A 17,332-nucleotide genomic window follows, 5' to 3' on the forward strand; every position below is an offset into this window, starting at 1 on the left:
AACAAAGGGAAAAGGTACCAAAAAAAAATAAACAAATCTTACCTGACTATTCTTGTCCATCAGTTCACTGATAGTTTGATTTTGCTTTTCTACCTCACGATCCAGTTTCTTACACTTCAATTTCCATTGGCGGATGGTTTCCTGGGCTCTCACCTTCAAATCTTCTCTTTTTTTCTCAATCTCCAGCCTGAGTGCCTCTGAGTGCTTGAATTCACTGAGATATCGTTCTGCTTCCTTGGTACTCTCTTCAACCTGTTGAGCTAACTCAGCAGACTGGAGTTCAGTTTGTCTACGTCCACTCTCACAAGCCTTGTAGCAGTTCTGTATCTCCTTTAGCTGGTCCAGCATTTTTTCCTGCTGCTTCTCCCTGTTTTCCAGGTCAGATGTTAACACCTGAAATCATCATAGCAAAATACAAACATTCTCTAAAGATATGCAGTACCAAACTTTATCAAATAACATACAGCAACATTAAATCACATTTTTATTAAATATGAAGAGCATAAAAGATCTTCTTGACTATCAAGGAACGTCCTGTTAGCCCAAAGAATCTTTCCCTCTGCAATGGTAAAGAATTCCAACACAGGACAGAATACATACTACCCAATTCTTTCTGCATTTGTTCCTCTTCTAGTTGTTCTTGTTATTTTTCTGTATTGTAAGTTTGAGATCAATCATTGGCTATATATTACACACTACACAAATAAGAAATAAACCAAATAGTAAGATATAAGGAGATTAATGTAAACAGATGAGAGGAAAAGAAGAACTGGAAAGGACAAAACAGCAGTCACCACAACAATTGGAATTTATAGTTTATGAGCTAGTTGTTACCCAGTTTTATGCTGGTTGCCTTTATGAAAACAATGTGCTAAATAAAGGTATATTTAATAACACTGAATACAAAGAGAATACAGCAGCTTCATAAATGCTTCTAGAACAAAGTGCAAAGATGTTTGAAAATGCAAGAGGCATATATAAGCCTTTGAAAAATTAAATAAATTGAAAACACACATTTTAAAATTAAAGATTCTGTATTTCTCAAATCATATTTCTCTGAACAGTCTCATAAGAAACTCAGGAATAATAGTGTACATACACATTCTGGAAGAACATGCTCAGAAATCAATTTTTGAAGGTACACTAGCAAAATTGTATTTTACTGAGATCATGACGCAGAAATTCACATTAGTATTCTGCATTTTGGGTCTATTTAGACTGCTTTCATACCATTCAGCCTTTTCATTAATGAAAGATAAATTTGATAGACCTGATCTATAGCCAGTTAAACATATTATCAAGCCTCAGGGGATTGAAAGACTTTTAAGAGGATTAGATTTCAGAATGACTGAAAAAAACCACCGGATGTAGCCTGAAATAAACAGACTGCAATTCAGAATGGACAAGGGAAAATTATTTTATCTATGAAAGAATTGGCAACTTTACAGATGGATACAGAATGACAATTTAGACAAAGATACTTCCACAAGGCTGGGGGAAGGAGGGAGACGGGTTTATTGGTAAGGACTCTCTCCTTGTCAGTTTGTTAGTTTGTGGGTTTTTTCCTCTGTCCAAACCAGGCCAACATCTTCTGGGAGGCAGTAAATCATACCAATCTCTTTGAGATAGCATTTGCTGTACTAAAAAGATAACCAAAACAAGCTCGTAAGCTACAACTAGCAAAATTTAAATCAAAACAAGCTTATTTTCCAATGAAAACAGATTACAATACTTCTTTAACAACAAAGATTTAAATTGCATATAGCAGAAGTTAAAAATAGCCTCATAAAATATAATCAGATATTACATTTACTGTTCCACAGATTTTCTAAAATAGGTCATCATTTTTTCAGTCATATGATTACAAATGCTATTATCACTTCCTATTTCATATCTTTCTGGAGACACCATAGAGGATGTCAGACTAACCTGATGTAGGACTTGATGATGCACCATTAAAAAAAGTTATTTATATATAATTTCCCCAGAGTACACGCTTCATTAACAAAACTACTGCTCCCACAAACTTTTTAATGAAATATGAGTCTAATCTCAAACACATAAAATAACGTTCAATTAACTGTAAACATTCCTCTTATCATGTAGAAGTAAATCAACCTCCAATTTATTGATTTACAGGATAATAAAAAAGAGGAACATTAGATATTTACCTTGATGCAACTAATTGATCAACACAAACTATTTGCATGAGGGGGAAAACTGGATTTTGACATGGATGTACCAATATAAACTGACTTTTAATGTTTTATTTTTACACTATGTGTAAATAAGATAAACCTCAGCAGAGAGTTTCCACTTTGCTTGAAAGAGTTAAGCCAGCACAGACCCAACAGTTGAAATCAGGTAGAAAACAGCATCATAGCAAGTCAATATTTCATGAAGCCAACTCTGTAAAGCAAGAGGATGGAGAAAGTATCTCCACACTCTGTTTCTGCATCAAAACAGGAGTCCCAAATGGACTGATCTGTACTTTTGAATTCTAGTTATGTATGATAAATGTGTATCTATGTGTTAACATGGGTGCAGTTGCCAAAATTCTTTCTGATCCATAAGGGCTTGTGCTACTGGCATTTAATTGGCTAATAACTTCATTTGTAGAAGAAAAAGTAAAAGTAAATTTTAGAGAGAATATGAATCAATACTTATAAAACTGATAGATTTATATTACTGAAGAATTCTAACATTAATTAAACATATCAATAATTTTCCCTCAGAAAAACTGAAATATTTTAACAAACTGACTGCTGTACTGGACAATACTATAAAAATACTAACACCAAATCCAAATTAAGAGTAATTAGTAAATCAAACAAGTTTCCAGGCTAAAAGAGCCTAAAAACCTCTAAAGAGTCTAAAAACACTTACAGAGAAAGTAGGGTATTGCATCTTTGTAATTTGTGCACTTTGATTATTTCTGAGTCATAATAGTTAAATCTTAATAGTTAGCACCAAAAGCCCTGTATCTAATTGGCTTCAGGCAGAAAAATGTATTTAAGATGATTGTAAACATTTGGAAGATATCACAACCACTCCCTTACGTAAACTAGAGTAGCTGAAATATATATTAAATTTAAAATCTAATTGAACTAAGATTGAACTCACTTCTAAACATGAGCTTAAGAATATGTTTTAACCTTTTTCATCCTGTCCATTTTACATCACACTGTGATTTTATGGCAACTGTAGGAGGCTAAATGTACAACACACACAACTCAAATTGTTGCAAACAATGATATTTTAATAAATCAAAAGAAATTTCTAATATCACATGTACATCAGAGGCAAGTTATATTCTCCCCACTAAACAAAGATAAATCACACCCAAGTCAAACATGACTGGTCACTTCCAACTGGGAATCAGACTATCTGATAGGAGCAGCTGTCAGAACAGGCTTGACAAAATGCTTTGTTAGTACACAAGTTTAGAAATTCACATCCTTGCATTCCTTGATGTCTCACTAAAAGAAAAACACACTAGCTATTTTCCTGTTACTGCCCCTGTAGGAGAACAGGCAGTGGGAAGCAGATAAGAAGTACAAAGTATTTTCTGTTGAGAAAATGAGGGAAGTCAAAGATTTCTAACTCAGAGAAATGACAATGACCCCAGCTGAGCACTATTGCATGAGTGTTTTCAGGGCAGGAAATTTGTATTATAAGATCATTCTGACCCTTAAGAAAGCATGTTCTACCAGCAGAAGTTTAAAATAATTTGGTTTATGTGGGTTCTTACCCCATTAATTTCTGTCACCAAAATGATTCATTTCTCAGGCACAACAAAACCAAAACCCAGAATGTTTTCAGTTAGTCATGGGTTTTATTGACCAGCTAGAATACAAATGCTGATGGACACCAGGAAATGAGTTCTGCTCCTCTTACCCTCTACAGAAACACTTTAGGTCTTTTTAAACCTACTCAATGACCGAATTTCATAAAGCATGTAGGAACTTATTTTGAGAAGGCCATTTTTTCCAAATGTAATTTGATGTATTAGTTTGATTTAAATCAGCAGAAAAGCTGACAAGGTAAAGGAGCAAGAGAAGTAGACTGAAAAGTATAGTCCTGTAAATCTATGAAGACAAAAAAATAAAATCCTACATTTGAATTTCCAAAGTGATGCAATATAATTTCATAGATAAGTACCTTCATTAGGAAAATACATACAAAATCCCTTACTTACAGAATGCCAAAATACAAGCTGAACAAAAAGTGAAGTCCTTGACTACTGAAATAATACACATGGTTTTGCAAACAAACTCTTTTCTCCTGACAGCCACAGAAGACAGAAGAATATTGCCACTGTTCAGGCATTCTACTACAAATGACAAATCTAGGCAAGAGCAAGAAACACAGAAATTTCCCATCTTAAATAAGAAGGCTACTGCCTACTTAGACCTCATTTTATGGTCAAAGTCTTCTAACTAAAATTCCAGGACAAAAGGCTGCTCTTATCCCTCTCATAAAAAATCACATTAAACATTATGATACGCTTACCATAAAGAAGACTACTAATACTTATGATTATATTACTATATTGCATTTAATTACTAAAAAAAGGGAAACTGTGAACTACTTTTGTTACTCTACTACACTCTCTCAGAGAACAAGGCATTTCAATTTTTAAAGTTGAACTTCAGTTCTGAGGAATGATGGAATGGGGAATAAGAAAGTAAGTACTACCTTATAAAAGTAGTTCGAAAAACCATTATTAACAGTAAGTGCTGATAAAATCATATCAACTTTTCTTTGCACATGGGAAAGAGAAGTAATCCAAACCATGGAATCATGGGCAATAGCAAGTACCTTTTTAGTATTACATGGGAGAGAAAAAAGCTGGCAAACTCAAATCACTTTTCAAAGTTCTTTACACAATGAGCATAACAGTTACTCTTAGTTTTAAAGGTTAATCCCTAATCTGATACATCACCTAATGTTAAACACATAAGAAATAATTTAAAAACAAAAATGCCTCCAACCAAAAAGCAGCAAACCCAACTTACCTGTATGTGCATAACAAGCTGTGCTTTCTCCTTGTCCTTACACTCTATACATCTCTTCAGTTCTTCTACCTCTGACATTACAGCATTATGACTCAGCTTTGCTTTAAGTTCCAAAATATGTTTCTCTAGATCTTGCTTCTCTCTCTCATATCTTTCAGCTACTGTAAAACAGCAAGAACAGAGCAACACATTCAGTAGAAATACCAACTTGTGGTAAATTAATTTTATCTCAGTTAATTTTTGGCAATTTGTTTCTCCATTTGAGACTATTCTACAACTACTGATTTTCACCAAAATATCTGTGAAAAACTGTATACCTGTATAATAAGCTAATAACATTTTAATAACAATAAAACAGTACTTTACCATCGTTTTATAGGGGTTTCCACTCTTCCCCCTGCACACAGCTGCTCCCCTCAAATAAAAAGCCAACCGAAACAACAAAAGCCGCAGCAAAACTGAATAAAATAAAATAGGATGGAAGAAACAATGGGGAAGTTCTGGTGTAAATGAAATTTGGCCATCACTTTCAAGGCCAAGGTTTTATCTCACCAGAGTAGTACCCCCAATTTGAAAGTCACATTATCTGTGAATTTTATGTCTGAATCCTGAAACTACAACCAAAGATTTTGATAGGAGTAAGCTATAAATTCTCTCAAACAGAAATTCAAAGGTCTTAAGTCATAAATAACAACTGGAGGCAAAAGGAAAAAAATCTCTACTTGTCTTCTTCCCATATATCTTTGATGGAACAGGAATAACACAGCAAGGTGAAACACAACAGCAAAAATTATACAAATGTATGCATGTATTTGAACAGTTACAGCACATTATAATTTTCCTCATATTTTTACAACTGTTTTGATTTATAAGATCAATAGGAAAGTTAAAATACACTTGTATTAATATGAAAGGCATATTGTTCCAAATAAACTAACTTTTAAGCAGATACATTAATATGATTGGAGAAAAAACTATTGAAATTATTATTTTGCATTACACTTCTGAAGCTAAGCCCATTTCCAGTGCTCTCTATGAGGTTTGTAAAACATGGAGTCAGAGTCTTCTTCTAAAAACCAAGATAATTCAGAAGCTGAAGTACAAAAATAAGAAAATATGTCATCAGCCAAACCAATTAAATAGTCCAATAAGACACTGGACTCTAGAATAGAGTCACTATTTCTCTATTACCTTGAGTAATACATTGCTATGCTAATAAGGAGAAAGATAAACACTTTCTCTAATACCTAAGTAATTATGTTTGAAAAGTTTAAATACAGATAGATAACTAGCAATTAAGTGAAGACCTTGCTAAAGTGGTAATTTAATATCCAATTATATCTTGAAATTGTTTAAAGTATTTGTCTTCTAAATAAAACTATTCCAACTCTAAAACAGTGCAAACAGAAGCGCTGACTGCATCATACAGAAAAATTTTCTAAACCACTTAGGAACACGTAGCTTAAAAATTCTACCAGAAAGTCATCAGCCTTATTAACTACCTAATCAATGACTCTTGTTATCATTTTCAAGATGGCAGAATTCAAACTGCAAATGGACTGAAATGCCAGTTTCTATTTTTTTTATTACTTAAAAATAATACATGTTTTTCCTCTGTAAAAACACTATTCAGTTTGCTGAAATTGTCTCATGGGTTTTAACCATGCAAATCAAAATATTTTATCATAAATTAATTGTCATTGCTATTTGTCTGTTAATATTCAGGTGCCAATACGTATTAACTTAAATCTGAGGAATTAATTGGCTGGTTTTGTCAAAACAATAGAAGAATTAGACTGCAACTCTAAGATAAAACTAATATCCATGCCCACTAACTAGCTTGCAGGTCTCCAGTGCAAAATATTAGCTGTACCTGCTCTAATTCTCCTGTCATCATCTTGTGCATCCTGATAGCTCTGGCGATGCATAGCAGCATAAGAGATTTGATGTTGCAATTCTACACGGTCTTCTTCTGCTCTCAAAAGCTGAGAACGAAGATCCTCAACCTAAAATATATGCACAAGCATCAAATGTTTAATGAAAAACAGAACAAAAAACAAAAATAGCATACTTCTATTAAATGCTAAAAAAATATTACACACAAAAATATTTATAAATACATCTTGAGAGTACTGCAGATGGTAAACAAAAAGACAAACTGCTTCCTAATTACAGGCCACAAATTGATTATTCAAAATTAAAGGAAATGTTTTAATTTATGTTGACCACAGATGAGCATTAATTTCTCTAAACCAAACAAAACGCTACCATATTATATGTTGCAATTGTCTTTTTTCATAGCTAGGGAAAATGTCTATCCAAATTTAATAAACAGTATGTTTTATGTAAATAGTGGTCCTTAAAAATACCATGTATTTATTCATAAGAAACACAGGGGTCTTCGCATTTTTCCTTTCTATCATATATAGTATAGCACAAAGATGACAACATGTAGGAAAACAGAGAAAATCCAACATGATGAAGTTGAATTGAAGAAAAATACCTCTTATTCATATTACTTTATATGCCATTCACAATGATTTAAATTCAAAACAGTAATATAGCTAACTCAAAACTAGTATTCTGCTAGATACACAAGACAAGCAACTAATGCTAAAAGATGAGAATGCCAATTGCCCCCTCCCTAGTTATTTCAAGTCTTTTTATCCAGCCCCTCTAAAGGAAAGATGTTTAGGAGAAAGGACTTTTTTCTGAAGTTATAATCCAAATTCCTACAAATTTTAAGTTTAATCATACATGCATCTATATTGTTTAAAGCGCACTTTAGATACTTTTTCAGGTAATTATTTACTTTTATTGCATGTTACAATGTACCAAATACCTCTAGGTCATTGATTTATCTGATTTCACCAATTATAGCACATGCTTTGCAGAACAATGATTACTAATATAGGAGTAGTTCTAAAGCATATTATGAAAGGAAATTTCACATAAGGTGTTTATGTACTGAAAACATACCATTACTATCACTACTACAATTAATACATATGAACATATACACATAAAAGTTTGGAAAGCAGAAAAATATAATGAGCTCAGTCCACATATTATACACACTTAAACCTGTCTTCCTATACCTCATGCCTTCCTTCATAAAACAATTTTATCAGAGTATGAGATAAGAATATTAAACAAAAAGACTCAGACACAACCTATTATGAAAACCTTAGGATTTTTACCACACTAAAGCAGTTACCTGATGCAAAAGAGCTTCTCTACTGCCTTCAGATTCACTCAACTTTTTCCGGGACTGCTCCAATTCCTGCTCAAGCTTGCATTTCAGAGGATGATGAAAAAAGAAATGCAATGTAGGCATGATAATATAAAAGTGTATTTTAACATTTAATTTTGACACAAATTCATCCATATAAGCATCTATCTAAAATGTGGTATAATATACACAGTATTTTTATTTGTCCAAAATTTTAAGCAAACCTTCATTTGTACTAAATCCCTGCAATATTTATTTAAATTTAAATTACATAAAGGGAATTTTACTTACAGTCTGTAATTTTTCCATAAATATATAAATTTATTCATAAAGATATAAAATAATTCATATCACCCAAAACAAAAAAATCACAAAAGTAAATTTTTACTGGGTTTAAGTTAAAAAAATGGAAGATAAGTTTTAACAAAGTTTCAAAAACATTGTCCCAGGATTTGAAACATATTTTCAAACTCAAAATTAATAATGACTTAATATTTTAAGTCACCTTTGGTAAACAGTTTATTCCTAGAAGTGTTAAAGATGACACACATTGGTAGAACTGTAATAGGTAAAATCTATGGGGTTTCTGTGTTGTGCAAGATGCTGTATTTGAATTATTCTGGAAACAAGATGACTAAAAAATTGAAGCGCCCTAAATTTAATAAAACTGAAAGTTTTCCTAAAAACATAATATTCAAAATATGTAATCAGAAATAGTCATCAAACTGATGACCACGAAAAAAAAAAGAAACGAAAGCAAAAGCTTCAAAATATTTTTTGACTTCTTCCATAAATAGTTCAAAGATCCACTTGGAAATAAATAGAGGTTTTGACAGCAGAAATTGTTATTGTTGAGATAGCAATCTCAAGGAGGATGTTGAAAGCCTGGCAAATGGGCAAAGTAAACAGGACCAACATTAAGGGAATGAAGAGAACAACATAACATAAAACACTACATAAAACACTACACTACATAAAGGCTTAGCATAAAGGGGTATACCTTTGAAAGATGCTAAACTTGATGCAAGTGGAAAAAATACCTAGGAAAGCATAATACAGCCTTAGCATCCTGCTAGAATAGAAATACAAGAAATTTTGTTTTCTATGAAAAGAAAGAGTGAAATATGGCAACAGTTCAGTGAGAGTAATTAATAATAACTATGGTGCAAAATAACCAGCAGGAGCTAGTTGCAGGGATGAAGAAAAGCTGCTTTGAGCTGCTGCAAATAAGAAACAGCAGACTACATACAAATTCAGAGACAAAGTAGAGAAAGAAATAAAGGATTATGCCCAAGTTATAAATCTGTCTGCCTGGCAGGATGGAAGAGTCATTAGAAGAAACATACTATAACTGAAGAGCTTTGAAGCAGAGACACAAGCTGAACATAGCTATATTCACAGTGCCTCTGATGCAGGAAAAAATCCCACACCTTGAATTCTTAAAGAGTAAAGAAAGTTCTGTTCTGCTGATTTCTCAGAAAAAGGAAGCATATACTGTAACAGATGACACTATACACTCATTTAAAACCAAACAAAAAGGAAAAATTAAGTCTTACCTGGTGCTTTTCACTTTCATATTTCACAAGTTTGTTTCTCATGAGTTCTTCTGTTTCATCTGATTTAACATCTTGCTTCCTTAAAACCTTTAGAGAAGAAAAATATATTGCAAACATCATCACAAAATTTACAGAAGCCATCATTCCAAGGTTGTTAAAATAAAGAATTTTAAAAATTTAAAAAAAAAATTTAAATAAAAAAAATTTAACATTTTAAAAAATAAAGAATATAAGAAAGAAGATCTAGACAAATGCTTTCTGTCTGCATCTAATACTTCCATGTAAAGCCAATGTATATTGTTATGAAAAGATAAATATAAGTTCATGCATACATAAACACACCCATGCAGAGAACAGGGACAAACACAAAGTCGAAAGCAGCACTAACATCCTTCCGATGTATAGAGGTCCAGACTCTCAAGTCGACCCCAAACACCTTTAGACTAAGGTCTAAAAGGCTCAAGAGATCCCCTACAGACTAGCTGTGCACATATCAGAGAAAAAGAATATATTCTCTAATATAAAGTGTGTTATGAAATTCAATGCACTGTAGTCAAGAAAACACTACCAGAAGGTTGTGTGAGAAATCAAAAGCAAAAAAAGGAAAAGGTTATTTTTTTCCTGAATCTGGACAGGTGCTTAAAGTCATAGAACTACATAGAACTACTGAATCAACTGGAACTTGATCAATAATTACCAACATTGATGTGCCCTTTCTTGACACCAATAAAAAAAATAAAACAATTCCATGGGGACTTTCCCATTCCCTCTTAGACTGAGGTATCTAAAATCACATTGGGTCATTTTAAATATCACTTAGAAACATCAGCTGAAAGAGATCAGTAGCCACATACTGATAATTTGCCATGAATTTCTGTAACTGCTTATAAATCACAGCTTTTATCTGCGCAACATGACCAAGCATGTTTCACACTAGTCATAAATCAATTAATTAGGTACCTGAGCACAAATCTTTTACTTTCATCCCACATCTTGAAGCATAAGTACATCTATTCCTTTCATAATTACTTGCTAAAACAACAACAGAACAACAACAAAAATGCATAGCCTTTCCAGAAAGAAATTTCTTTTTCCCAGTCTGTCATTCCCAAGCAGCATTTTCATTTTACATTTATAGGAAAATCTCTTCCTATCTTCCTTGAAATCTGTCCCTATAAATTGTGCCATTTCATTCAGTTTTGAACATTTTCTCTTCACTGTACACTGAAGAGCAATTTCAGTGTATGAAAACAGAATACAAGATATTAATCAACTTCATTGAAGCCAGGCATTCAGCTTTAGAAGTTTTGGCTTTAAAAGCAGCTTTCTGGAGAAAATAAATGGATTTATATACTTACCTTCCTCTTACAACCTCACCTCAGAAAACCTAAGGGTTTCAGTAGACTTTGGATTACTCTTCTGCCTGAACAGCTTACATTAAAATCTGAGACCATGGAAGACATTAATCATAACTATGCCACTGAAAATATTATGCCACATAAAGAGTTATACTTTTAGTCATACTGATCCCTAATCAGATAACAGAAGACTGTAACACATTTAAGGTACTTTCCTGAGTATTCAGTAGAGATTTAAATCTATCATTCCAGTCCACTATAAAACTCAATCCTGCACACATTTTACTCAAAAAGGCTCCTAAGAGAAGTCCCAAAAAGCAACGTGAACAAAAGTCTAAGATCATTTCTTCAGCTAATGCTGTTTTGCATTACCCAAGTTCGTTGGGTTTTTGTTTTGGTTCGTGTTTTTTCCTTTGTTTATTTTTAATGACCAAAAGTATCGGTTCAGAACAGCCTACTTGGAATATATGGTGTCTATTAACTGCAATCAACCACCAGTTTTACTAGCAAAATTAGAAGCTTTGCTATACACAGTCAAATTTAGGCCAACTTGATTTTTGGCACTAAATTAATAATTAACATAGTACCAAACGCACGCGTGATCATGTACAAATTTGGCCAGAGAGGTCAGAATCATAAAGAAAACACTACAGCTGCGCTGGATTCAGGAATACTAGTAAAATTTTCAAAGATGATTCCTGCTAAAAGCAAAAAATATCTCTGCATCAGTAGCACATCCTAATTCCCAGAAGGAACCATGGAAATAAATACGCCATTTCAACTTCACTGACTGATATTCAGGCTATTAAATAGGAATCATTTCAAACAGAAATGCATCCTTTACTATAACTGATACTATAAATATAACCTTCCATTTTATTTTCTGCATATTGTAAAAATAGCCCATAGCCATTTCATTTTAAGGAAAATAACAGCTCATATATAGAGAGAGATATAGATAGATACCCCAGAGTTAAAATACTGCAAAAAAAGAAGTAATGTTACAGTAAATGAAACATACTACATGTGCACTGCTTGGACTGTGAAACATGCATTGTACCAGTAGGTGCCAGGTAAGCAGTTAATCAAACTGTCATGAGGCAATGGAAACATCTGGTCATGCACACCCAGACAAATGTCAGCTGTTACTGACAATTCAGAAATTGTACAGGTAAAAGTTAATTCTGTGTTTTGTCTCCTTTCTGTACTCTTTTTTAAATAATTCTCTCCTGTTGTTTTGGGCCACCCTCATTTTTTCTCCACTAAAGATCACTATATAGGCTTTCTCTTGGGAGGGGTAAAAGAAAAAACCAAACTACACATGTAAAGATACAACTGATTCTTTGATTTCATTTGCTGTCCCCAAAGAAGGAGTTGAGGAAGTCAAATGTCAAAAATGGGAACTAGGAAAAGGATGCTAAGGACAGCAGTTCAAGCACACACTCCTCCCTGATGGCTCACAAACAGCAGGCAGACACTGCCCAGCGAAGCTGAAACACCAAGGAATGGGAACAGGCCTACAGTCAGCAGGATCCTCCTACCAAGATCCTCCTCTGAAAGCATTCGTGTCCAGGTTGGTCTGGAAGAGACTGATGAGGTTGATGAGGCCTTGGAGGAGGCAGGTATATTGGAGGCCACAAGGAGACAGAGAACTTCCATGTACAGAGGTCTTCACAGCATGGCTTTGGGAAGGACCACCTACAAGTTCCACTGCCTGCTAGGTGGTCGGGCTATATGAACTTCTGATTTGACCAAGGAGGGCAATTCTTATAGGTCTTTATAAAGAGCTCACTAGCATAAGACAGCATTAGAATACAAATGTAACTGGTATACCCCCAGTGAGCATACCTCTTCCATATACACAGAATATATATTGAACCCCAAAACTTCAAAATCATAACTTACTGCTTCATAGATTATTTTTTCTTATACATGAGGAAAACTATGGGGATGATTGTGAAACAACTCAAGTTCTCAATCTTTTCAACATCAAGAGTAAATCGTAACTTCTACAGCAACTTAAGCCCACTAACTTTTCTTAGGGTTTGGGTTTTGGTCTCAGTTTGGTTTTGCTGTATTGTTTTTTTCTTTTTAAATAAAACCAGACTTTTTGAAAGCTGTGTACAGACCACAAACTGAAACTTGCTCTTTCAAAGTGAGACTGATCAGTGAGTGTTTCATACCATCACAAACATACAAGCAGAACTGCCGCAAGCTATAATTTAAAGCAAGGCAAAAATGTACCACATCCTAATCTGAATGAAAATACTTTCCCTAACTTGCTACATTAGTGATTAGCATGACTCCAAGTATGCTACCTAAACATACCAGCCAGGCAGTTAAAAAGAGACTACCTAGCTATTTCAGTGACAGATATGTATGAGACTTGCTCATGTTCCAAGCAAGAGTCAGATTCAAACTACAATCAAAACAGAAACCATTGGCCACAGGTGGCATAGCACAGAGCCAAAGAGCAAGTATCAACAATGCACTAAAATATCCAGGTGGCTCAGAGCACAGATCAAATTTATGTTTATCTAAAGATCAGTGATAAAGATATGCAAAAAACAATGTTCAAATAAGACATCAGTTTACCCCACTCTCTGTCCACCAGCTTCTTGCAGTTCACAGTATTTGTAGTGGGAGGCAAACAGTGTCTGAGTGTACAGTTGCACTAGGAGAAAGTCAAAAAATGCTTTCTGGCCTACCCAAGTTGCTAGCTTAAGACATAACTGCAGTCATTGCCTTATCACAGTCAGTGGATTCAAAAGGTTCTACAATGATGATTCTGTTTACCTAAAGCATGCCAAGCATGAACACATGGACACATTTCACCAAAGCCCAAGAAGCCAAGCAGAGAATTTTGTAAAACCATCCAGGACACTCAATGCACAAAAAAGAATGTAAAGAAAACGTTTTTAAGAATGATATTTGATCTTTTTTTTAGAAAATAGATGTAAAAATGCAAACAAAAGTAAGATGTTATGATGTCTTTATATTAAAAAAAAAAGAAGCACTGAAGAATCTCAATATGGCTTTCATTTACACAACAAATGCAGTTCTGACAGCAATTCAGGTATACAGGTCAATATCCCTGGCAAGAAAAGAATATCTGTTCTTCTTTCTAATCAGAAAAATGTTTCTACCAGGAATATAGAAAAAATTAAGATATATGATTTGCATGAATTTGTTTGCTAATTGCTATTTTCTAATTTGCAGTAATTGCTGATTAAATGTACCAATACACACTAAGGTAAAAGAGACATCAAATGTGCAGAAAATAGGTTTGCTACAACTGCACACAGCACAGACAGGTTAAAGATTCAAAACAAAAATACAAATTTAAAACTTAAAGATAAAACATTTTATACATCAAGCTTTCTTAATGGCCAGTATACATGTAGATATCTTCCTGGTTCATAATCAGTCTATGATTATAGTAATATGTAATACTACAATGCAAATAAGAAGTTTGTACATTATACAAAAAACTGAGAGAAAAGACAGACAAAGGCCAAAAAGACAGAGAAAGGCCAAAATAAATGTATCATGTTGCGTTAGATCCTGCAAATATATAATTTAATAATTGCAATTTAGGAAAGCGATTCTCTTAAGACGGTAAAACACTGACAAGTAGTGGTCAGTTACAGGCACTGCACTTCACTGAAAAAAATAGCATTTACTCCTCACAAATGTCACACAATGTCTTAATTAGAGCAACTACTGATCACATGCAAAAGTAAAATTTTATTTCATTTGAAATCTGTAACAGGCAAACTAATGAAAAAATTATATCATTCAACAGCCACAAATGCTTTAAGTAGTACTTCTCTGTAAATCATTCAGGCCATATTAATGACAGGATTTCAAAACTCAGTCCAAACACTATGCTCCTTTCCAGTTATGTTACTTGGGAAGCATCTTGGAGAAATTAATGTAAACAGAAGTAGACTTCAATAGAACATTATGTCTGTGCAATGATTACTGCAAGACTGAGGCCACTGTCAGAGTTCAGAGTCCATCTAACTCACAATTCGAATTACAAAGGATGAGAAACAGAGTAACAAAATAACAAGCTCAAAATTATAGAGAAACATGTTTCATCCAAATAACAATTGTAGCAAAATATTTATTTACTTTATTCTCACTAGGCTATGCAAAAGTACACAAAGCAGTTCAAGCACATTTTTTCCAAAATACAGCAACTTAAACTGTATTTTAAAAAGAGGCTCCTCAGGAAAAATAACTTACAAAAGTGAAGTAGAATTTACAGAAGAAACTAATAAACCATCTTAATTCACAGCTGGACATCTTAGGGGAATAGAAGGTCCAGGATGTACTTAGTATTTCTTTTTGCATGAAATTCAAACGATGAGCTACCAAGAATAAAAGGCACCCAGCCTGGAGGCTCATGATCACACAGACTATGATCATTCATATGATCTATGGAAGATCATATGAAAATTCTTTGAACTACATTTGAACCCATTCACTTGAGTTCAAGTTTTCTTTCTAAGGAAACTATGGCAGTGTCAATGTATCCTTAGAGAATATAAGACATCATCCCTTTAAAAGGATAAAATAAGAATGTTCCATTCTGCAGATAACACTATCCAATCACACCAATGCCTTAAGCATCCCTTCCCCAACCTGAAGACACACTGAAGAATCTAGAAGTGGACATAGGCATATTAAAGAGCAATGAAAACTGAAATTCAGTACTCTAGTTCTTTTCACCCAGTAGGGCATGAACTGGCAAGAAAATGAAACAATAAGTCTTTCTGAAATACTGGCAGAAGGATTCCAAGCCTTATGATAAATGTTACTTTTTATCTATATTTTTAAAAAAAGCATATCATCCTCTAAAATATGACAGTCATGAACAGTCTCTAGCTTTACATGAAATGCGTAGCATCATGAACAAGGTTCCTCAGTATCACTGCCCAGTATCAAGCCTTCCAAAAAGCTATGTTGCAAACACTAAGAGTGAAAACCAAGGAATTGCATATCTCTTCTCAATTATAGTATCCTATTGCACAGATAGAGATAACATTGCAAATCTTAAGTGGAGTGAAATAAAAAGTCGCACTATGTTAAGATACAGATTTTCCAAACAGAAGTAAAATCAAAAAGAAGTAAGTATTTTTCATATGTTTTCTAAAACAAGAAAGAAAAAAGCTAATAGCTGTCTCAAATTTTAACTTATATTCCAAACATTTCTATTTGTCTCTAAATAGCATTTTTTATTTCCTCAGGTATTGTTGAATAAAACTGAAAGCAGTGAAAAGTTGTCTGGCCACTACAGTGTTTTAGATTGCCTATTGAACTAAATTAAAGTGTTCATTTGCATGAGCAAGCAAAGTTTACCTTTTAGAAAATAAAACCTTTTAACTGAAAAAACCCAGCTAATGACTTGCTTTTGTTTGCTTAGGTTTTCAGGAAGGGCATGGGGGTAGGTGGTTAGAAGATTTGTGGTAGTTACCAAAAAGGTCTAAATATTGTCAAGACAATTTAATGAAGGACAGAGACTGTTCTTGGTATTATCTGATCAAAACAATGTGGGCTGGACTGAGTTAAAACATGTGCCCAGGATATGAGCACTTCTGCCAATTTGACAGGTACAGGTTTAAAAATGCAACACATTCCTAACTAAATCCTAAATATGAGGGAAGCTTTCGTTTCTTACCTCCTGTAATTGAAGAGACACATGGCCCAGCTGGTCCTGGCGCCTTTCTACGAGCTGTCTTTCAGCACGCATTTCTTCTTCTATCTCCTGAAGTCTCCTCTCTACTCGTTCTGATACCTTCAAAAGGAAAAAACTCATGCTGTAGAAAATTAGTGTGCTTTTAATATTTGTGAAAATATCAGTGGCAAAAATGTAAGCAGATTATGGGGCAAAGTGAAAAGAGAACATAATTTGTATTTTATTAAAGGAGATTTAGAATGGTAGAGAAAATAACTAGTTATAGCAGTCAGTACTCCAGAAGTACTCAGGCAGGGAACCAAACTGCTATCTTGCTGGCTATTCTCTGCTATGTGTATGCATATTTTTCTCTGCAGTGGTGGCTCTACTCAAGGGTTAAATATCTCATTATCAAGGTTAGAGCAGCCTAATGTGAAGCTGCAATACCAAAGTCTTAGCTTCTCTGTCACAAGCCTGATTAACCT

General features: G+C 33.8%; 1 protein-coding gene across 3 annotated transcripts in view; it reads right to left on the reverse strand.

The window, feature by feature from the left end:
- CEP128 (centrosomal protein 128) overlaps positions 1–17,332 on the reverse strand; it is a 98,986-nt gene that overhangs the window by 64,370 nt on the left and 17,284 nt on the right. For 2 of the 3 annotated variants that reach the window (XM_030949091.1, XM_030949093.1), the window contains 6 exons: positions 16,851–16,967; positions 9,807–9,893; positions 8,236–8,310; positions 6,892–7,024; positions 5,019–5,179; positions 43–393 (listed from right to left, as the gene is read on the reverse strand). In XM_030949091.1, the coding sequence (XP_030804951.1) occupies positions 43–393; positions 5,019–5,179; positions 6,892–7,024; positions 8,236–8,310; positions 9,807–9,893; positions 16,851–16,967 (924 nt within the window). The remainder of the gene's footprint in view (positions 1–42; positions 394–5,018; positions 5,180–6,891; positions 7,025–8,235; positions 8,311–9,806; positions 9,894–16,850; positions 16,968–17,332) is intronic. The other variant, XM_030949092.1, reaches the window with a different exon arrangement.

The sequence above is a fragment of the Camarhynchus parvulus genome, chromosome 5 (genome assembly GCF_901933205.1).
Source record: "Camarhynchus parvulus chromosome 5, STF_HiC, whole genome shotgun sequence".
Taxonomy (NCBI): Eukaryota; Metazoa; Chordata; class Aves; order Passeriformes; family Thraupidae; genus Camarhynchus; species Camarhynchus parvulus.